The 23,204-nt window shown below is 40.4% G+C and overlaps 1 protein-coding gene across 2 annotated transcripts in view; it reads left to right on the top strand.

Moving 5' to 3' along the window:
* Positions 1–9,520, top strand: part of PUM3 (pumilio RNA binding family member 3) — a 47,582-nt gene extending 38,062 nt beyond the window's left edge. For both annotated transcript variants that reach the window (XM_057498616.1, XM_036928420.2), the window contains exons 14-18: positions 615–757; positions 1,420–1,642; positions 3,309–3,393; positions 5,641–5,731; positions 9,233–9,520. In XM_057498616.1, the coding sequence (XP_057354599.1) occupies positions 615–757; positions 1,420–1,642; positions 3,309–3,393; positions 5,641–5,731; positions 9,233–9,365 (675 nt within the window). In that variant the 3' untranslated portion in view covers positions 9,366–9,520. The remainder of the gene's footprint in view (positions 1–614; positions 758–1,419; positions 1,643–3,308; positions 3,394–5,640; positions 5,732–9,232) is intronic.
* The last annotated feature ends 13,684 nt before the right edge of the window (positions 9,521–23,204 follow it).

Below are 23,204 nucleotides of genomic sequence, written 5' to 3'. Positions count from 1 at the left end.
GGTGGGAGATGTCAGAGAGTGATTATTTGTAACTGCTTCGTAGGGTCTTTCTACATTTCTTTCCCTTCCCCCTTTTTGTTGTCCATGTGATACTTAAACAGCCTTCATTTGCCATGAATAAGCAACCTAACTTTAAAAGCCTTTATTCACTTGTTCTACTGAACAAAGTTTCTTTATCTCCCTTTACATAACATCTCAGAGGGGAAATTCTAATAAGAATGTTCTTCATTGGTGCTGAGGATGTATGTAAGTGCAGCTGCAAATTAACTGTATCAGCTCAGTGACCCCAGCAAGTGATGTTCCTACGGACAGTGGACTAAGAAATATTGGTTATAATAAAAGCAGATAATTCCTTTAAATTATTTTTTGAGTCCTTGAGCTTGACCAGTTATATAAATGGATTGTTCACTAATGCCAGTGCCAGTAGAAAATCAGTTCTATGTTCTACGTGTAAATCTCTTTGTTCTCTAAGAAGGTGATTTCAGCATTAGCTCCACGTTTTCCATTAGGTATGTTAGGAAAAATAGTTAGATACGTATCCTTTACTATCCAGATTCCAGTCATACTTTATTTTAAGCATATAGATTCATTTTTTTGTTTCTGTAATTTTACAGGAAATTATTAGTTCCCTGCCTAACATAGTAAATGACAAATATGGGAGGAAGGTCCTGTTGTATTTACTAAGCCCCAGAGATCCTGCACATACAGTCCGAGAAATAATTGAAGTTCTGCAAAAAGGAGATGGAAACGCACATAGGTGAGAACAAGTAGAATGCCTTGATTCCTTTATTCCCTCCACTTTGTTTATTAAATTTGAGTAGCCGTGCTTTTCAAAAACTGCTCACATATGCACACCCTTTCTCATGCTTCCTCTCTATCTCAGGCTCAAAAGGTGAGTCCCGTTTTTAAACCTGTAGTTGGCAGACTCTTACAGTTTTTATCTTGAAAAGGAAATAGAAGCATCTTGCCAGAACAATGCCTCTGAGCACCTGGCATATGGTAGGCACTCAGATGGTGGTTTGGGCCTTGCTCTGTTTGTAAAGCTCCTGGTATCGCATAGTTAAGTACTCTACAGAGAGTAGAGTCCATAAAGGAGTCTAAATGTATGTTGTCTTATAAGGTATTTTCTTGTTTGTTTTTTAGATTGGTTCAGGGTTTTTTTGCAATACATAGGCCAGCTTCATTTTTAAGTGCTTGTTTTGTGCCAGGCACTATTCAGAAGCTGGGGGGACAAAAGTACAAGACAGATACCCCACCTTCTCAATGATGATTGCCTATATACACAACCGAAAGACAGACAGTTACAATACACTATGACACAGACTGCTACAAGCCCTTAGGGGTTTTTGTGATAATAAGCTCACCATACTTCCTTTGCCATTTATCTTACCTTAATACCCCATTTAACATGTTCAACAGTAAGAAAGATACAGAGATTCGCCGACGAGAGCTCTTAGAGTCCATCTCTCCAGCTTTGTTAAGCTACCTGCAAGGACATGCCCAAGAAGTAGTGCTGGATAAGTCCACCTGTGTGTTAGTGAGTGACATTCTGGGAGCTGCCACTGGAGACGTTCAGCCTGCCATGAATGCCATCGCCAGCTTGGCAGCAGGAGAGCTGCATCCTGGTGGCAAGGATGGAGAGGTAATGTGCTCTTACAAGACAGGTGGGAAAGTTGCAGTGCATGCAAAAACTCCAGTTGCTGAGAACATTGCTATGAAGAGAAACTTAATGCTAATTACTTCAACTCCCCTAATACCAGCAATGCATTTGAAAACTGTGAATTCAAAATAGAATGCCATTAAAGCGCTGTCTTTCTCAAAAACTTGCTATGACTGCATGTTACCTAGAGTAAAAAACAGTCCTCTTAATATGCCTCTCTGTTGTCCATGAATGGCCCTAGACTGCCTTTCCAGTATATTCTATGCCTAGTTCTACGTTAAATTTGCTGTGGAGTTTTGAACCTCTCTACACTTGTGCACGCTTCTTCCCTCAGTCTAGAGTACTCCCATGCCTCCCTGTTCCCTGCACTCTCCCTGTAGAAAGCCATACTCACCCTTCAAGTTCCCCAGAATCCTTCTCAATGAAGTCTTCCCAAATTCCCTATCATTAAAAAGTCATTGCTCTTTCTGATAGCTCCTGGCTCCATTAGTTGGGCCTCAAGTTACTCTACCTTGCATCTTCTTCAGTTCATTGATTCATGTACCTAATATTACGCAGTGGTCAACACTGTTGTTCCCCACTCCACCTCCAAAAAAGCTTATCATTCTGGTAGAGACAATATTTATATACACATATACAGACATTTATTTATTATTGAGATAAACTCTATGAAAGAAAACTATGGGTTCTATGAGATGATATAAAAATGGAAGCCAGCCTTCCCCAGGAAGGCATCCAGAGGCAGTGAGAGCTATGCTGAGACCCATAGGATTAGTAGCTCTATAAAGAACAGTAGAAAGATTCTAGGTAGAGGGAATAGCATATGCAGCAGTCTGAAGGAAAGAAAGAGCTCAGTTTGTGTGAAAACAGGCTTAAGGGGTTGGAAATGAGTGAGGGAAGAGGAAGGCAGAAGCCAGAGCATGCGGCCTTTGTCCCACACTAGGTTGTAAGCTCCTGAGGAATAGGTGTGTATGAGGAGCCTTCTGTTTAATGATGTATGAGGTAAGAAAAGAGAAATGGGCTGTGGATCTGAGAGCAGCCCTGGCCCTGCTCACATAGAGCAGAACATATTAAATTGGGAAGGTGATGTGTAAGGAATGTTTTCTCTGTAAGAAGATTGAGCCCATTGTCTCCCATGCTTGGTAAGGAGAGATCTTAGGTACTATTGTAACAACAGATAAGGCTCTTGAAAAAGACTAAGATGGAGTGGAAAGATTTCTTGGCCTGCACATCAGATTATACCCTTTATGTATTCACATATATTTAAACATTATTCAGCATTAGGTATTAATGTTTCTGCTGTAGTGCTCTGTCCCCTGGATTTATTTGTACCTCAGAACTGCATATTGGAATCTGAAAAGTGGTTAGCATGCTCCTCAGACAAGCATTGTCGTGGTGCTGTTCAAATTGGAACTCATGAAGCTGAGTCTGAACTGCTGTCTTGAATAACTATTTTCATTTCCGTGTGGGGTTTGGCAGAGAAATCTGGTCCCCCTATGTATAATGATCATCCTAGGTAAAGGTCTCTTAAGCCTTGTGCATCTTACAACTTGGCTGAGTCCTTATCTGTATGTGGTACTACAGAATGGATTATAGGCCAAGGCATGAGTGAAAACAATTTTTTTAACGTCTCTTTGACCCCTTGTAGCTTCACGTTGCTGAACATCCAGCAGGGCATCTGGTTCTGAAGTGGCTGATCGAGCAAGATAAAGTGGTGGAAGGAAATGGGCAAGGTAGGCCGTGAGACTGGACCTTTTTTTTGTACTTATGTGGAATTTCAGTAATTCCTGGCCTCCCTGAGCTTTATACTGACAGTTCAAATGAAACTGTTGGAAAATGATGTCTATGAATAAGAAATGATTTAGTGGTTACAAATAATGCTTTGGTATAAATGCTGGAGATTTGTGTCCTTGAATCCTTTAACTTTTCTCTTTCCTACTCTCGCTCTGTCCCCTCCCTCCTCTGCTACTTGAGACTTGTAACCGGGCTTGGCCATTGCCCTAAAATGCCATTCCATTCCATGAGGATGGAGGGGGGGATTTTTGAGTATCATTACCCCATTCAAAAAGCATGATATTTATCTCTAGTTTTGAAGAAAGGCTAAGCAAAAGAAAATTATCCTCATTAGAGGATTTTGAACTGGTGCCTATTTGGCATTGCAATGTATGTGACCAACGAGTGAGCCTTGGCACTTTCTGGTTTTCCTAAGCCTTAACAGCTGCTCTGTAGAAATTTGGCTTTCAATAGGAGGATAGCATCTTTGATCTAATTGAAGAGTTGCATGCCATTCCCCTCTTTAGTCCTGTCTCCTCCCAGATTCAAACCCCATCTGGTATTTTAGCCAATAAAGAGATTTTTTTCCCCCACTGAGTTAAACTGGTTTGGCTTTTCTATTACTGTGTCTGAAAAAAGTGTGTGAATTTACGCCTTGAAGCAAGGTACAGTTCTAATGGCTAGTGAGGCAATCAGTATAGCTGTAGTGCTGTCACTTCTCACTCGAATAATAGAGTTTTGGAGCTATTTTTCACTATACATTTTTTATTAAAAAAGTTCTCCTTGTGGTAATCTTCTAAGAAAAAATACTGAGTCATCTTTTTCATCATTAAAAAGTTGGTGCATAGTTGAGCTTTTATGTCAGAAAAGATATCTGGCTTCTAAAGTCTAAAGAATTTTCTAGTGATTTTTCTCTTAATTAAATTGCACGCACATCCCTAAAACATGCTTGTTTGGACCTGATATGTTTATCATACTCACGTAGCACCAAGTGAATGTGGCTAACTGTTTTGGTTATCTGTTGCTATGTAATAAGGTGTAATAAGATATCTCAAAAATTAGTAGTTTTCAAGACAATAATCATTTGATCAGGGTTGGTGGAGCTTGTTTCTACTCAGTCATCCAGGGCTCTCAGCTTAGGGTTGGAGTATCCACTTCCACAATGACTGGCAGCAGCTGAGGCCAACAGCCCCAGCAGCTCCCAAGGCTGCTTGGTCTTCCTCACAGCATGTGGTTGGATTTTAAGAGAACAAAGCAGGTACTTGGTACTTTGATGATTGAGCCTCAGAAGTTAACATCACCTTTACCATACTCCCTTGGTTAAGCTAATCACAAGGACCCACCCAAATTCTAAGGAAGACATTGTTCCATCTCAGGGATAGGGAACATATTCTACAAGAGTGCCCAGGACAGGAAATGTTCTGGTCACCTTTGGAAAACACCATCTGCCTGATGAGCTGATCTCTGTCCCTTCTTAGCATATGCCATGAAAAGCTAAATAGCCATAGGACTCTTAGCTTTTAAAGGGTCCTTACATTTGGGTATCTTTGAATGAATTATACATGCTTTCTACCCAGGTGTTTGCCTTCAAGATAGGTTGTCCCTACCTCCATCTGCACTAAATTCTGGCCTTCAGAATTTCTCCTTTGTCCAAGACTCAGTACATTTAGATGGCACAGGGAATCATATACTAAAACCTTGAGAATCAAACATAATTTAATAACAAAAAAATGAGTGGTGCTTTTGATACGTGAATGTCTGGCTTTGTAGAGAGAAATTGCCAGGCGTCAGCCAGATCCATCATTTGACCACTGGTTGTATTCATGGAGCCTTCTGAATGAGCATTTTCCATGAGGGAAAAGTTGATTTCTACCAAACATGAGGTGCTACTGTCAAACATTTACTTCCTGAATACTTTTCAGGTCAGAGTTAAATCATTAAATAGTATGAAGAAATGCAGACATGACCAAGTGAGCATTTTATAAGAATTCATTTTTCTTATGAGTAATTACTGCTAAACATAGCTTAGGATTAGGAGTTGAAAGAAATAGCTGCATTTATAAAAGCATAAACCTGAGCTGGAGTTTCTAGTGTTGAGATGGCGTGAGAAATCTTAGGTTTTTATTGGCAGATGTAAAGGCAGTAAAAGAGATTGGGAGTTTAAATATTAGTGTATTATGTTCACTAAATTTCAGTATATTTTACAGGTTGTTTTGCAAAAACACTTGTAGAGCATGTTGGTATGAAGAACCTGAAGTCCTGGGCTAGTGTAAACCGAGGTGCCATTGTTCTTTCAAGGTATGTGTAATGTATGCCTTTCTCTGCCCATGGTCCTCCCGAATGCCTACATTCAAAAGACACTCCTTCACCCTTATTTCTCAGTTGTAGTATTTGTTTCTGATAGTCTCTGTGTCCTCTGGTTACTCATGGTCTAGACTGGTAAACCACATAGAAAGCAAATGTCACTCTTTCAGTCTTTTGAATTTTTTTTCATCTGCCCTCTTTTGGATGTCAAGGACCATAAAATTAGGACTTTCACAAGGTATCATGTGATTGTTTCACCACATTTATGGTTTTGACCAAAAATGTTTTTCTTTCAAGAAAGCAATCTGTGTCTGACTAATTTATAGAGATCCCTTTCACTGCCTCTTCTTTTTTCCCCTCCAGATTATAGAGCCCCTCACATCCAATCATTGTAAATTATATAATTGGTAGGACTTATATCATGTTTTCTGTAGCATTATTTTCACCATTATTAATTACAAAGGTCAAAAAAAGTTGATAGCAACTTGTTCACCTATTGGCATATAGTGTTTGTTTGACCAAAAATTTACATTATGAAATAAGTCAGTAATTCAGCTAATATAACAACTAACCTGGTTTTCATTCCCGTAAGTCTGTAACAACACATTTATGACACCCTGATAGGTGTCTGAAGGAGAGCATATTTTTTGTTTTGGTTTTTTTCCTTGCTTTTTAAAATTTCATTAATTCTTACCTTTTGAATACCTTTCACCCATTTCTCAACACACACACATACTCCCAGCCTACCCCACCTTTGGCAGTCCCCAGTCTGTTCTTTGAGCTCGGTTTTTTGTTTTTGGGTTTTTTTTAGATTCCACATATAAGAGAGACCATACAGTGTTTGTACCATTTGATTGTTTCACCAATTTATGGTTTTGACCAAATGTAATTATATTCTTTTTTGATGAATTATTCTTGTCCCTATGAAACATTGCTTTTCAAATCATGACCAACTTTTCATGTAATTTTCTTTTTTTAGTTTCAACTGTTCTAAAAGGATTCTAGAAGCAGTTACTATTGAAGTCTACATGCTAATCATTTATTTCTAATGAAAATGACAGAAAACTGATGATTTGTTAATTGAGGCAAATGCTTGACTTGTATATTGTTCTCTGGACATAGTTATGTTTAGTTTATAATTTATAGGTCATAGAAATTTCTATGCATTCTTTCCCCAGATGAAACCCTTCTATTAACAGCATTCATTTAAAAATAGATTTGTATGTTTTGAAGCAATTACTGTTGCTTTTTTTTCCCCTGCTGTTACTAATTTGAAAAACAGATACCATTCTTTGTTTGAATTTCCCACAGTATTTTGCATACAATATGCAGTGCAATTTAATCTGTATTGTTTGCAAATGTTGTGTTTATTCAGTAAGTGATTTGTACACATATACTCACAAATACATCCCATATGAGCATTCATTTTATTAGGTGATTCAGCATCTCTAAACACATGGGTGATAAAGATCAGTTTGTTCATTTCTTATTAAAATTAGTTAATTTTCCAGTTGATGTTAAACAGCCAGAATCCATTAGCTGAAACATGAACTTTTTGATACGAATTTTTTTACCAGGCATTTGCAGTCTTAACACCTACTAATGCATTCTTTCATTACACTCAATTAACTGAAAATGTCAATGATGCCATGAAATTAATTTGTAAAGATTGCTTATCAATCAGAGCTCCCCTTGGGTGGATTCCAAACATAAGAATGATATTATAGGTTTATTACTGGACACTACTTAGAATTGGAACAGAAGTACAGAAAATATTTGATGTTCTAAAGGGAGGTTGAACTATATAGATAACCTAGTCATTGATTAATACAATAATTGTTTTTGTTTGATTTTAGAATACTGTCATGTGTTTGACCTGTTTGGTAAAATTTTCTGTTTATATTTTACTCAAAATTTGTGCAATTTATTTTTTAATCTTTTTTTACAGTAAGTGAAAAAGCATTTGGGGTGAAAAAAAATCAGACTTGTATGCCATCTGAAAAATAATTCAAGGGAGCAGAATTCTCTAGCATTTAAAAGATGGGCTCTAGATAAACTGCCAGGTTACAGTCCCAGCTCACTCTGTAGCCTTGGGCAAATTGTTTAGCTTTTCCAAGACTTAATTTTCTTGGTTGTAAAGTTATATTAATAATAATCCTGGGTTGTTAGGAAAACTAAAGAGTTGATGCATATAAAATGCTTATAATTATGTCCAATACATGTATTCAATAAATACTTTTATCACTATTATGTGTTATGTGACTATGTGCTTAGCCAAGGTGTATAAAATTGAAAAACCTGCTCAGGAGTCACAAATCTGTTGAAAGTTACTCTGCAACTTTTTCAGCTTTGCAGGTGGCTTTTTGCCCACAAATGGCAGAATGCTCCTTCGTGCTGCTAACTTACCTGCCTTTATTGACATGATAGAAGCTACTGGGACCAGGGACTCTAGAAAATGCCAAGTAGTCTCTTTCTAGGATGTGTTTCAGAGGTCAGCCTCTAAATGTGGTCCTGAAAAAGTTAGGGGAGACCAAGAAATTCAGCCTGGTATTCTGTGGTTAAGTGCCTGTGTCCCAGCCCCTGTTGAAAGAGAAAGGGGCCTTGTTACTAGCCTCCAGGGGTCCCGTTCACTTGTGAGGATAGAGCATGCTAGCAAGATGTCAGATAGCAGAGCTGACCGTATATTATTTAATGGCTCACATTTATTAATTGCTTATTAAGTATCAGACTCTGACTAGGTGCTTAAGGTACAAGACCATTTGCCCCTCAAAAAGCAACCCTGTGAGGTAGAAAGTAGTTTCTGTTGTTGACCCATTCTACAGATCAGAAAACTGAGTCTCAGAAAATTTAAATAGCCCAAGCCCTAGGTTGTTCAATGACTGAGTGGTGGAGGCAGGTTTCAAATCTAGGCAGATTAGCTCCAAGTTAAAGTTTAGCTTCAGAGTTCAGTGAGATGGCCATTAACTGCACACCTTTCACCACCCCACCCCTGCCCCCTAACTTTCCTGTGTGTGCCCATTCAGTCAGGGTCATTCCGTCACGCAGTGAACACTTCTTGGCCATCTGTTCTGTACATTGGTGCCATGGAATAAAGGAATAAAGCATGAGGTCCCTGCTCTTGAGATGATCTAAGTGAGGAAAAGGTAGAATAGGCATGGTAAATAATTTTAAGATAGGGTATTAGTCCTAAGATGATCAAAGTGAAGGAAGGACTGAATTTGTATGAAACAGAGTTGCTTTTCTATTTGCTTGAGTGACTCTGTCAGCAAGATTACAAAGCAGTTTTTATTTATGTGATTTTAGGATATAGAGTATCACAATCCAATGAATGTTTTTATGGTTACATATATATGTATAGTTATATTTTATAGTTACAAGACGTCTCAGAAGTCAGTGAAGTTTTAATACTGTGGGTGCAGATAGTATTTGCAGATGATCTAGGAATTTTTATGAAATTTACTATTTTATCTAGTAATTTTTGTCTTCTCTCTTCAGCCTTCTCCAGAGTTCCAATCAACAAGTTGCAAACAAAGTCAAAGCTGGACTGAAAGGCCTGATTCCCACCTTGGAAAAAAACAAAAGCACCAGCAAAGGAATAGAAGCACTACTTGAAAAACTGACTTCATAGGTGGAAACAGTTAAGAACAAGATGAAATCATTTTTCCCATTTTGTTTCTCCAGTGCAGAAGAGAAGGGCTGGGGTCCACCTTGCTGGTAATTTGGGTGCTCTGTATATGTTTCTTCTTTACATTGAATCTATTTTTAAAGTAGTTTCTAAAAATAGTCTTTTTTTTAATCTAGCCATCTCCTCTTATCATACTGAGTAGTAAGAGGTTTAGCAGTCATAAACAGTGGGACCAACCTAATATGTAGGAAGTAGTTTGATGAGTTGTTTCAGAGGAGAACACATTGTTGTGAGCAGTAGTTGGAGAAGGCTTCATGAGGGAGGTGGCACTTGAGAGGACCTTGAAGACAGCAGTTTGTGGAAAAGAAGAGCCACAGAGTCTTTGGTGGGAGCAGTCAGATGGAAATTAATAGTTTTAAACTGACCTTCAGGGAGTCTTAGGCCTTGATGGGTACAGGGAGGAAGGATACTCTGTACCAAGGGCGGCCACATTCCCAGCTGCCTTGGAGACTGAGTTAGATTTTGTTTTAAAGCCACTCGAGCAAGTTAAGGCTCTAGGGGCAGATGCACTAGGTGAATTGGGGTCACATTATAGTCAAGGTTGCTAGGGAAATCTCCCTGACTTTGGTTCTGGGCCTTCCAGGTAAATGATGAGGTCTGTGATGAGACTTCCTCCCTTATGACTGTCCCTAAAGTTGAAGCCTACAGACTTTGAGTTAGAAGGAAGGAGATGCAAATTTGTAAGCAATGCAAAATTTTCAATTGAAGTGCAGATAGGATATTCGAATTTTAAAACTGTGCTTGGCCTTTAGCAACAGAAAAGCTTGGCAGACTGGTAGAGCAATCAGGCTCAGCAGCCCTGTCTGTGAATCTGTGAATGCCTTTGAGAGCAGGCCTTGGTGCTTTCTGCAAGTGGCCTGCTGTAACAGGACAACCACTGTGGTCTGTCACGGCAGCTACACCTGCTGGAGAATTGCTTTGCCTTTCCTGACCAGACTGCAGGGTACGAAGGACTACTCCCAGTGTACAAGCTACCAGGATTCCACCTGCCACCCTCTCCTGCTGAGAGCATTGACTCTTGCCCAAACGGCAAAAGAGTCTATACCTGCCACTCATCATGAATAGCCAGGTCTAAGGGAGAAAGTGGGATAGTTGGGGGAGCTGGGGATGGGGTGAGGAGGTGAATGGGGAAAAGGCAACATCAGAACTCAATTTTGTTTGACTAATACATTGTGAGTTTGTGCTTTCCATTCAGAAAAGCAAGGGGTGGGGGGAGCCCTGCTATCTGTTCCCTCTATGAGACTAAAAAAATAAAATAATGGACATAATTTTAAAAGTTAGAGTATAACAAAAACAACACTCCTTCCTCTGACCCCTCCTCCTTACCCCTGCATTGCCCTCCCCAGAGGTAGCTAATTCCAGTTCTCTTAAGCTCTGCTGTTTTGAAATATATAGTTTGGGGTGGGGGAGGTGTTTTTGATCTGTCAGTTGTAGGCATTTTCTTTTGACATCCTATTCTGGAAAAATACAGATTAAGACTTTTCAGCCACCACTGTTCACCTTCTTCTGTTCTCTCTCTTGCCAATAGAATTGCATCATTTTTCACAAATCAGTGCTCAGGGTTTACGTGATTACACTGACCTAAGCTGTTAAATACTGAATTAGGTAGTGAACAGTCATTACATTTCCTATACCATTTTATTTTTGCTGGAATTGATAATTGCCTCATTTATTTTCATTTGTTTACTTTTCTACATTCCTATTACTAATTTTTCCAAACTTTTAATCAGAATTGCTTTAGCTCTTCTCTAACACGTACCATTTTCCTGCCTGGTAAGGCTCCCATGTTATTCTGGTGTCTGCCCCTTTCCCCCTGGCCCTAGTATCCTGATTGTCTGATTGAGAATTTCCTATCCAGTGTGCCTTGAGTGGGTCATAGAAGTCCAGAGATTTTAACAGCTTTTGTTGTTACTCCACTGGGCCATGCAAACATTCCCTGTGTGTTTTGTGCAGAAGAGCACTGATGTGAACTAATCCTCGGGGTCCATTCCTTAAGTCAGTGATGAATTTAAGAAGGAGCCTGGTTGATGAACCTTAGAAGAAAAAGTGGCATTCCTTGGAAAGGTTTCTTAGATCATTCACCCACAAAGAGGGTCCCTCTCCTGCCCATTGACTTTGATATGTGCAGATCAGATAATTAAGGGCTGTTGCAATATCTTGAAGCCATGAGGGGAGACCAGAAGCATGCCAAGGACGACTGAGAAAAGGTGGAAAGTTGAGCTGCTTCATAAATCAACTCCTGGAGCTTCCCTACTCCTGGACTTCTGGCTGTGTGAGAGAATAAACTCCCATTTATCATTTAAGCCATTTTGAATTGGAACTTTAGAAACTTGCAGCCAAAAAAAAAGTGTGCAAACCTATCTCAATACTAATTTCCACACTGTCCAACACATCGAGTCAGCTAGCAGCCAAAAAAAAAGTGTGCATACCTATCTCAATACTAATTTCCACACTGTCCAACACATCGAGTCAGCTAGCATGTCCACTTTCTCTTGGAGACGTCTCTTTGGAGCCAGCTGGCTTTGTGGACATCCTGAGGAACCACTGTATAATCACCATTATCATCCTCAGCCTTCCCCGGACTCTCCTATGGAGAGCTATTTTTAGGATTCCCCTACTTTTTCTTGCTTAACAACCTCTCTGGAATGGGGCACAATCTCTAGTAGCTTCCTGAGAAGAAATGCAGAGGAGGTTAAATGTCAGAATGTCTTTCTTCATACCCTTTCATACCCAGGTAACTAGTTTAGCTGGATATAGAACTCTAATTTGAAATTAAATTTGCATTATAATCTTGAAGGCATTGGTCAGGATTTTTTTAGGCTTACATAGTTGTTATGGAAATTCAATGCCATCCTTATTCTCAATCTTTAGTATGTGGCCTTTTTCGGAGGAGGACAGAGCTTCTCTGAAAGGTTACACAACTTTTTAATCCTGTTACCTTTCACAGTCATGTGCATTAGTATGTGACTTGTATGCTGGGAACTTGTTGAGCTGTTTTAGTCAGAAAAGTGAAAACCTTCTGTTCTGGGAGTTGTATTTATATTATTTCTCTCATTTTTTTTCCACTTCTGTTTTATCTACTCTTTTTTTTTTTGGAATGACTTAAGATTTTGGATGCTGTTTTGGTCCTCTAATTTTCTTTTTAAGTTCTTCAGCTTTTTGTTTTTCCAAGAAAGGGATTAAGATATTTCCTCTGCTTTTTCTGCCAGCCCTCCACTGAAGTGTCTTTTTGTTTCTTGGGTAAAAATCTCTCTTAAATCTGGGGATGTTGTCTTTTATGTTTGTTTTGTTTTATTTTGCTTTGTCTCTCTTCTGTTGTGCTCCTTTTATTTATTTGGTCTCTTCTCTTGAGGCTTTTCTGAAGAGATCTTTGGCTCTCCCTATGTGTGTAAGACACTCAAATCTAATCAGGAAGGACAGGCCCATCCTGCTCTGCTATTGACAGTTCATTACACAGGTGTACATACTGCCATTTGGTACTGGAATCTCTAGATGTCAGGATCTGTAGGCCTTTTGTCTGGAGCCATTTGGTGTCTCTGGAGAGAAATCCACCTGGCAGCCAATATTCTGGTTGCTCAGCACTTGGTGTGTAGATTTTCATGAGCCCATCTGCTTTCAGTACAGTGTCTCTTCCTTATACTTTCTTGTACTTGGACCCACCTGAGAAACTGAACCAACATGAGTCTACAGAATAAACTGTTCAGCCTTCTGCCAAGGTGTTGAGTGGTAGCAAACCAGTTTTGGCCAGTGCCCCTATTTTCCATCCCAGGCTTCACCTACTTTCCCCCTTACCTAACATCTCTAATTGCTGGTATTTTCAGTACATCACAGTGAGAATGAACTTGTCCCTCTGCACTCACTTGGTGATCAGTTTCCTCAGCCCTGCTGCCTTTCCTGCTGCTTCCTGTTCTCCCAGATGTTTGTTGCTGTCACTCATGCACCAATGACTTCTGTCTCATTTAGTTTGTTCTTACGAGTTTATGTCATTTTTATTCTTAGCAGAAATCTACCCATGGTTTTAACCAAACTGAAACAACCGATCTGGCTGAATGAAGAATTTGTTTTCCATGGAAGAGTTTCGTGATTTGAGAATGTCTTTATTCGGCTTTTTGCAGTTTTCAGGTTGCACCAATCCATTGTTTTACCAGCAATCAGATGATGCCTCGAAGGAAGGAAGGAGAACCCCATTTCTCTTTAAGCCTGGAGTAATGTGCATTCACTTAATGGAAAGAGCCCTTGGAGGAAATGGCTTTCTGCATGCCCAAATTCAATGGCTTGACTCTTTAAAATAAGAGATGGCACTTCTGTTACTATTTTCCATGAAATTTTGACAAGGTTACCTCTTAATTATAGCAGATTAATCACCTTTAAGAGTAAGTCTTACAGAGATGGTGTGTGTATTTTTCGAATAATGGTTAAGAGAGCACAAGTTCTCAAACAGCAGCAGTGAATACTTAGCCCCTAACCATAAAATACTTGTATACCCAAACTAATCAGCTAAAACAAAAATCTGCCATTTAAGCTTTTTTCTCACTTCTGCTCTTGCTAAACCTAAAGAAACTGAGTTTATAATCATCTCCATCTGTTACGGGCTGAATTATGACCCCTCACGTTTGTGTGTTGCAATGCTAACCTAGTGTCCCCGAATGTGCTGTATTTGGAGACAGCCTTATAAGAGGTAGCTAAGGTAAAACTAAGTCATATGGGTGAGCCCTATCCAGTATGACTTTGTCCTTAGAGTAGGACCCATACCCATAAATAGAAGACTATGTGAGGACAGAGAGACAGCCATCTGCAAGCCCAGTAGAGAGACCTCTGAATGAAACCAAGCCTGCTCACCTTCATCCTAAACTCCTAGCCTCTGAACTGTGAAGAGGGAAATTTCCATTGTTTAAGCCACCCCGTCTGTGGTATTTGTTATGGCTGCCCTAACAAGCTGATAAACCATATTTCCTTATCTAAATTTAAAATCACCATCACCAAAGTGTTTCAAATTCCCTAATCTTTTTCCTACATGAATTCTTAAAGTTTTTAAGTGAACAGTTCAACCAGGAGATGCAGTGTGTTCTTTGTACTGCATGTCTTTTATGAATAATAGCTAAATGGCTGCTCTGCATTCCAAAGTATGCAGATAGAAACTGATTGCCATATACCTGTTTGTACCCAAAACAGTGCCTTCAAAGATAGTACCATCCCTTAAAAGGAATAGTGTCTGGGATCTTTCATTAAAATGTTTTATCCAGTTTTTAAACATGGACTTATGCCCATTGCTGAATTTAAGTGGACAGAGAGAGCCACAGAAACATGGTAATGAGAAATTTTGGTCCATTACTCTCTTGTCTTAGGGGAATTAATTTTGTCATAGGGGGAAATAATAAGCTCTTAGTTGTGCCTAATATATAAGGACTACTTGAGTGGAAGGTGATAGGAATCCAATAAGGTTATGAGAATCATCCAGCTTTTTGTACTCTTGATGACTATAATTAAGCACTATGAATAATTTAGATATTTTAAATGACCTCCAGATACATGAAAACAGACCTCCTTTTAGATAGAAATCCTCTTGCATTTAAAACTCAAATTCTTATTGATACACTTCCAGTAAAGGTTGACTTGCTGCTATTACATTGAATAAGTAAGCAGTGAAAGAATAAACAGTTCTTAAAGACCGGTGTAATAGCAAGAATGTTCTTTTGGGGGAAAAGGACAAGTCTTGGATTTTATTTTTCTTGCTAAATCAACTATCTATCCCATCTATATTGCTTAGTACCTTAGTTCTAAACACAAATCTCTTGGAAGCCACTGTGTCTGCTTGGAATGATAACCTGGGGGACATGCATTTCTGTTTGGCTGGCACCTCTTTGAGGGTCGCCCTCCTCCCACATTTCGAAGTTGTATTTTGGTGGGATGAACCCATCATGGTCTGCCTCCACCAGGTGCATGTGACCAATCACAACACTACTCCCTTGGCCACAATGATTAGTTGAGGGGTATTCATCTATAGCATCAAGTCAGAATCTGGCATGGGGTCAAAACCAGTGCATTTAGTAGAGTGGGGCTTCTGTAAGAGAAATCATGAAAGACGTTCTCCCCTCCCCTAGGATGCCAGCCTGCATATCACTGTATTTCAACAATTCTGAAAATACTCCTTCCCTACCCCCACCCCCAATTTTAACAAATCTGGAAGAGTATATCTTTGAGTCACAATCATGCATGGTCATTTTTAACAGGCAGCTTTTTTTCTCAGTGATACATGAAACAACTTTGGGTATTAGAGTCAAGGCGTGTTGGAGTAGGTAAAATTAAGGATTCTGTCTTTTCCTCTCTTTCTGCATAAGCTTGCTTTGCTTTTCTGTAGTTGGCCTTTTACCCCTATCAAAATGTTTCTCTCTGGACTCCTAGAGGTGAGCAGGGTTTGGATAAGGTGTCTTCGCCTGTATGTTTGCACACAAATCACACACCTTTGGAAAATGAAAATCAGGTAAAATTCGAGCCATTATAGAATGGTGGCTAAAGTCACTGGCCCAGAACCACATGGTTTGCAGCCTGGATCTGTTAGCTGGCCATCCTTAGGCAAGTTATGTAAGCTGTCTGCCTTTGTTTCCTCTTTTGTAAAAAGAACATAATGCACACTTTGGGTCATGGTGAGGCTTACATAAGTTTATGTATGTGAAGACATAGAACTGGACTCAACACACAGATAGGGTCTCATGCTTAGGGCCAGGCTTCCATAGAAGCACATAGAACCATGGGATTTGGGGGTTGCTGGAAGGGCTGCTGTTACAACTGTGAAGGTCATATCTTGGAAATCAAAGCTCCATCTTTGAGATTTTTATCAAGACATTTGGGCATTCCTTTTCCCAAAATGCAAAATTACACTTGTACTTTTTGAGTATATATTGGCTAAAAAAATTGCATAGGAACTGTCTTGCCAATTGTTTTCAGCCCTGGGCAAGTTTGCTATGGATTCAGTGTGACCAAAGAAATGACAGAAGAATGTTCTTGGGGTGAAAGGGTTATACCCAACTTTATTTCCACCTTGGCAGGTCACACATTAAAATCCCATCCACTCAGAGCAAGTCTGCATGCAGCAAGCCAGTCTTTGCCTCTGGGCCCCTCTGTCCACACAGGCATCCTCTGGGCCTCTGTCCTCGGTGCTGCCACTACTCGAGCTTCTGCTCTGCTCTCCTGCAGCCTTGTAGCCCTGCCACCGTGTTGCCCAGAGTACTGGGCAGAGCTCCTTATATAGTCAATAGCAACGTATTGCCCACCCGTGTGTAGTGAGCTAGTCAACCAGGGCCAGGTGAGTGTCCTGGCCACAGGAACTCTTATTTTATCCACAGAAACTTTCATCAATTATTACCCTTTCAGATAAGTATTTTATAATTTAAACCATCAGCTGCATACATTTGAAAAGTAGTCCAGGGTGTGAGCCATCATTCCTTTTGTAGCTTGTGCTGCAGTAACAGAGGTTTGCCTGCCCTTTGTAATCCCTGCTGAGCACAGGTTAGGAAGCAGAGGTGAAAGCACTTGAGCCTAAATAGGCTCTTTTAAAAATGCTAGTAACCCTGGTAGGAACAGCACCTTAGCTGCTGCCAGTAATTAACACCCGCCTTCCAAGTCTCCCAGCTCACTCAGGTAGGCTGACAGCTTAGACAGGTTGGAAAAGGAGTTTGTTTCCTTGAGGAAGGAGCAAGCCATCATTTGAGATCACTTACCTGGGCCAGTTGACCTAGCTAGAGCAGAAAAGCTGGGGGAAGAGGGTTCAATTTGGGTAGTAGTCCTGGCATCCAGAGATGAGAGTGTGGGTCAGCACCAGGAGACAATATGGGCTAACTCAGGTGATTGTTCTGCAAAGGAAAGGGCCTTGGGTGTGACTGGGCAATTTGGACCCTGTGTGGGTTTTGCCATTTGCTGGGCAGGTGATCTTGTTCTGCAGTTTACTTCTCTAGAAAATGAGTCACCTGCCTTGTGTTTTCTTAATTTACAAGGCCCTTTTAAAACAAAGATTCCCTACAAATGTGAAGGGTTGTGAGCGCATTTCCACCATGAAAAGCATATGGGGGTTATTTTCAGATCTGGCTTTGAGGCTTGGCCCCAGTTTCGACCAGGAATGCAGGTAAGTCTCAGTTTTTATGAACCTTTGTTTTCTTACCTGTAAAAGTAGAGATAATACCTGGAAAATCTCAGAGGGTTAGGGTTAGAATCAGATGAGGTTGTGTTTGTGAAAGGTGCCTTGCAAAACTTTGCAGGTGTTTGTAGATTCCCCAGGTAGATATTCTTTGCCTTGTTTGGTTTCAAATCACAGGGTTGTAGTATACAGATAAAAACAAAACACCCAAAACTATTAAGTAAAAATATTCAAAGCCTATAAATAAGGCAAAAAGATTTGCTGCAAAGACATGGTAGAGCACTGTCTACAAAACCAGAAGACTGTTTGACTTTTCTAGGGGGATGTAACTTTATGTGACATGTCATCTATTAGTTAAGGCCTGGACTTGGGAAAGGTTTATCATAATATGTAGAATATAAATAAGTTGCAAACAATTTCTGTCCAAAGTAGAGACAACTTCACAGATTACAGTTCTATTGCAGTGCAGAACATTAACCAGTGTTGATCTAATTTTATAATCTTATTCTATCAGTCTTTCATTGAATATACATACAACTGAATGTATATGTATTAGAGGAAGAAAAAAGGTTCCCTCTCCCCTTCTAAATTCTTGTAAGCTACATTTCCAAGCCAGAGTTCCTGTAACAAAAGGGACTTTTCAGATTAATAACAGAAAAGCATACAAATTATTTAATGTAAGTTCTACGTGACATGGGAGCCTTCAAAAGGAAATGAAGACCCAAAGAGCAGTTAAAAATAATCTCTCAAGCTTTTCTGATACCTTGGGACACGTCTTGCCAAAGGATGCTCAGAATAAATCTACATAAAGCATAGACACAGTGCAAAGCTACAGCAGCTTGATGCTGAATGTAGTTCCCAGGGAAGGAGCTTCGTGGGGTGACTCACTGCTCAGGGTTCATCCTGTCTTTATCAGGGTTTGCAGCAAAACAAACTCAGAAGGCTATTCTTGCTTTTCACCTTCATAAAAGTAAAAATCTTTGATTTCTTTCAGTTAGTGAAAGAGGTACTAACAGGTCTTCTGTTAAAGTGAAGGGGCTTAAAACATACTTCAAAATGTGGGGGATACTGGTATTTCCACTTAATGTTTTGTTAACTGGTCATGATATGACTATTCTGTTTAAAGCTGTTATGTTAGATGCATTTTGTTTAATTTCTTTTAAAACAATAGTAAGTAAAATATAAATCCCGTAAGATTTCTCACCAGTTTGAAATTTTTAAAGGAGATTTTTGGTAATTGAGGGAAGAATTCCCCTTAGGTCTTCTGAGTAGACATAAGTTGAGTAATACTACCATACGTAACTTACTTGAGAATTGTTTGAACCAAGAAAAGCTGTGAAAGAAAAAGCAGGCAACACAATGAGAAGTTTATGGCAAGACTTAAATGGGCAGAAGGTCCAGTAATACTTCAATGAAAATGAGCTACTTCATGTTACAGGGTCAAGTCTCTTAAGGCAGCTTGGCCAGAGGTGCGGGGTGCAGACAGAGTCCCAGCAGTTTAGGGGAATAACCACCAGTAACTTAAGCAGAAGTACCCTGCCCTCCTCCACCAGGGCTGCGGTGGGAGAGGGATGTTCTTACTCACCGCAGAAGTAGGTGATACAGAGGTGTGCTTTGATTCTGTAGTTCAACAAATTCTGCATTTGGGGTGAGGTGAGAGGCAGCTTGGCAAAAGGGTTCTGAGGACTGGCCTAGAATTCAAAGGATTTTTAAGGTAGAGTGAAACTGTCTGTGGACAGATGGAGTTGTACCCTGAGGCTGAGCTATTGACCTTTCTAGGCCCGAGTTCTGTCCTTCGGAAGAAGAGGTGCTTGGAATAGATCAGGTGGATTTTAGATGGGATCCTTTAAGACCTGAGATGACTTGGGAACTAGAATGTGGTGGGAAGTAGGGTCAGAGCAGGTGGGGCTCTTCGTCCAACCAGAGGAACCCTACCTACGTATGTGATATGTGGTCAGATTCAGAGTAAGGTTCCTTTTGTTAAAAGGGCTCTGCTTAAAAACACGAAAACAACTGGTCAATGTCATCTCCAGTGTCCCTTCTAGATGAAATAGTCAGTGATGGCCTAAGTGTAATCACCTGCCCTGTGTCCTCAGTGTGCCAAGCAGTGAGCAAGCAGCACCAGAGGGGAGCATTAGGCTGGAAGCAGATTTCCTGTAAAGCCAGCGAGGCTTAAGCATCAGGGCCCCTGGCTTGCTGGGCATTCCAAAGCCTGCAGCCTAGTTTTGTATTCATAATTTAAATATTTTTTTCTTAAGGGGAGATCTTAAATTGTGTAAACTTCCGGCCCCACAAACCCTGGATCCTCCCTTGAATAAGGCCTGGCTTCTTAATGCAAACTCCACTGTAGATCTGTCCTAATGAACTGAAAAAGCAGTCTTAGAAAGAATGAACCAGACATTTTGGAGGGAGCTGGGATTGCTTTACAAGCTCAACTTGATTAAATGTTAACCAGTTTATTAAACCAATGTTTTATTATTTCTGCTAATGGGAGTAGATACAAAACACTAGTTACTACTCCTCTTTCACCTCTACCACTTTTATCATCAAAGTAGCATAGCTTTGAAGCTAAGAATGCACACTGCAGATAAACTGCCTTGGTTGAAATTCTTCCTAGTTACGTGACATTAACCATTAACCACCCCATGTTTTTGCATCTACAAAAAGATTAACAATTCCCCATAGAATTGTGGTTAAGATAACCATCAATATGTATTTTAACTTAGTGCCTGAATACACAGAAAGCACCCATAAGTTAGTTTTCCTTATTACTATTTATTACTATTAACTGAGTGATTAGTTAAGGCAGAAACAACTAGTTTCCTGTCTCAAAAGCTCAGAAACAGAACCTCAGTTTTTAACTGGTGGCCCGTACACAACTAAAAGATATTCCCAGCCTTTTTCATAGAAAAGTCTTTTTGCCAGTGAGTTGTGAGAGGAAGTGTATTCAGAAGTCACATTAAAGGAAAGTGGCTGCCATTCTCTGGTCTTTTCTCATACTCCTTTGAACTTAGGTGTGATGGCTGGAATTCCAGCAGCCATACTGGGTCATGTGGATAAGACTTTACCTAGTCATGAAGTAAGCAGAAGGGAGTCTGGGTCCCTGATGACCCCATGGAATTGCTATATTAGCCTTGGTTGGCCAGCTTTCAAATTATTTTATAAAGGCAGAGTTCTCAAGTCACCTGGAGGGCTTATTAAAACATCTATGCCCTCTTCCCTCAACAAAGTTTCTGACTCAGGCATGGTTTGGTGCGCAAAAGTCTTTATTTTTAACAAGTTCCCAGACGATGATGATGGTGCTATGTTTTGAAAGCTAAGGTTTTACATGTTAGAGAAAGAAACTCTTGTTTAAGCCACAATTGTTTGTGGCTGTTCTGTTAAAGACAAGTCTAGTACATTATTTAACTTCAGGAATTAATTCTTCCTGCTCTGCTAAGTGATAAAGAGCAGCAAAATGATGAAAAAGCTTTTCAAAGCTAAGCAGAAAGGGTGAATCACAAATTGAGATTTTGGCCTCTGCACCTTTCATTCATCAAATGAGTGCTGAGCCCCTAATATGTGCCTTGCATATACGAAAATAAGACATGGAGCATGATTTAACAGTGGTTACCTTCTCCTACCTGATACTTATGTGGAATTCAGTTGAGTTAGACTCAGTAACCAGTGTCTGCAAGAGAGAGATGAACTAAGCCAGTGATTTCCCACTACTCAGCTGGTCTAGAAATGGGGAGGGACTTGGGGACAGGGCTGGAGGGAGCCTTAGAAACCACAAATGCAGTGGTAATCAAGCTCATCTAGACACTGGAATCACCGAGCAACTTTAAAATTCTGATGCGTGGGTCCGTCTTCATGGATTCTGATTTAATTGGTGGAGGAGGACTATTGGAAGTTCCCTTGGTGATTCTAATGTGCATCCTAGGTTGAAAACCACTAATCTAAACCAACTCAGGTGAAGCAACTGCCCCAAGATGACAAACAGGGTCAGAGGCAGGTCTTCTGCTCTCCAGCTGAATGCTCTTCACATGGCTGACTGGCCCTCAGTCTGCCTGAAGGCCGGGTACACCGCCAGGTTAATTCTCACCCTGAGTTGTCAGTGACTCAGGACACGTGGTGCTGTAAGCACGCATCTGCTCCCAGCTCAGTGACAGAGCTTGCTGCAATTCATCAGGATCCCTAACAAGATTTTCTTTGGTGACAGCAACAGATTATTTTAATTAGCATTAGGTAATGAATTTAAATGGCATTGAAGTAGTTCCAAAAATCTCCCTTAACTGGCCTAAATAACATGCAGGCAGTACTCTACTGGGATTTATTGTTGAGAAATATCTGTGACACAGCCGACAAGTTTCCTTACGTGGGACTATTTTCCCTGGTTTTACTTTGAACCTATAGCTGGACTAGAACCTTAGAACCAGAGGCTACAGGGACTTAGATGTCATCTGGCGTCCTCGCCACTTACTGGGTGTGCGTATCTCCTTGTGCACTTGTGCCTGAGATGTGGCTGTGGCCCTCAAGCTTAAGCCGTGCTGGTAACGGAGTCATTCTCAATCTCCTGAGAAACTCCCCACACTCAGAAAGCCCTTCCTTACACTCAGTGAGAAGGACCCCCTGTAACTTGTCTCCTCGATCCCAGTTATGCTCTCTGGGAATTCATTCCGTGCCCTTCACTGCCAAGGGAGCAGGGCAACATCTCTGAGGGCATCTTAGGATTTGAATAGATGTTGTGTTGGGGATGAATACTGCTGCTGTTAGCCTCTGGCTGGAGGGACTGGGAAAATAACACATTGTCCTTGTGGCCCTGAAAGGGCTCACAAGTGGATTTCCCCTCCCCCTAAATGTCCATGAAGCTGGCAGTAGGTATTTTTGATTCATATTTCCCTGAAAGAAAAAAGTCTTGCCAATTGGTAAGCCATGAGCTGTGCGCGTGCTCACCTTGTTATCATGGTGTCGGTGTCTCTGGGTCAAACCTGATTTGGAAAGAGGGGTGGCCTTCTCTCCCTGACTGGCCTGACCTCACAGTGGACAAAATGTTCCATCACTGGACCTTAGCTGCTTTATAATAACATGGGTTGGTAAAGTGAAATCACATGAGCTAAAGACTCTCAGGTTGCATCTTTTGAACATAAATTTTATAAAGGGAGATAGTAAAGACAGTTACCTAATGGCTTTTCTATGGACCACAGTAAAAGTGTTAATTTTGTTTGGTCTCTAAAAAATTTTTAAGTCACATGACTCAGTAGAGGCACTGTACAATCACATTCCATGTCTCAGGATTGCTCTGATACGGGCTGTTGTAGTGCTGTATAATTATGACGCTAATCACTCAGAATTAGTATCAGACCCCATAGGTTTAAGGGCATGGTGCCCAACAAGATTGCCCTTCCTTCAGATGCCAGCCAAACTTTCGGAGTCCCCAGGCCACCTGTATTTCTGACCACCACTGGCTACAAATTCAGAGGTTCTCACAACCCCCTCAGTTTCAATAATTCACTAGAATGATTAACAAAACTCAGAAAAGCACTGTGTTTCCAACTACGGTTTATTACCAAGGACACAAATTAGGACTAACCAAATGAAGGGATGCACAGGGCAAGGTGTATGTGGCGGGGGGGGGGGGGAGCGGGGAACACAAAGCTTGCTTGCTTGCT

The sequence above is a fragment of the Manis pentadactyla genome, chromosome 3 (assembly GCF_030020395.1).
Source record: "Manis pentadactyla isolate mManPen7 chromosome 3, mManPen7.hap1, whole genome shotgun sequence".
NCBI classification, from domain to species: Eukaryota; Metazoa; Chordata; class Mammalia; order Pholidota; family Manidae; genus Manis; species Manis pentadactyla.
Note: the sequence above shows the minus strand (reverse complement) of the source record. Positions and strands in the feature narration are given on the sequence as shown.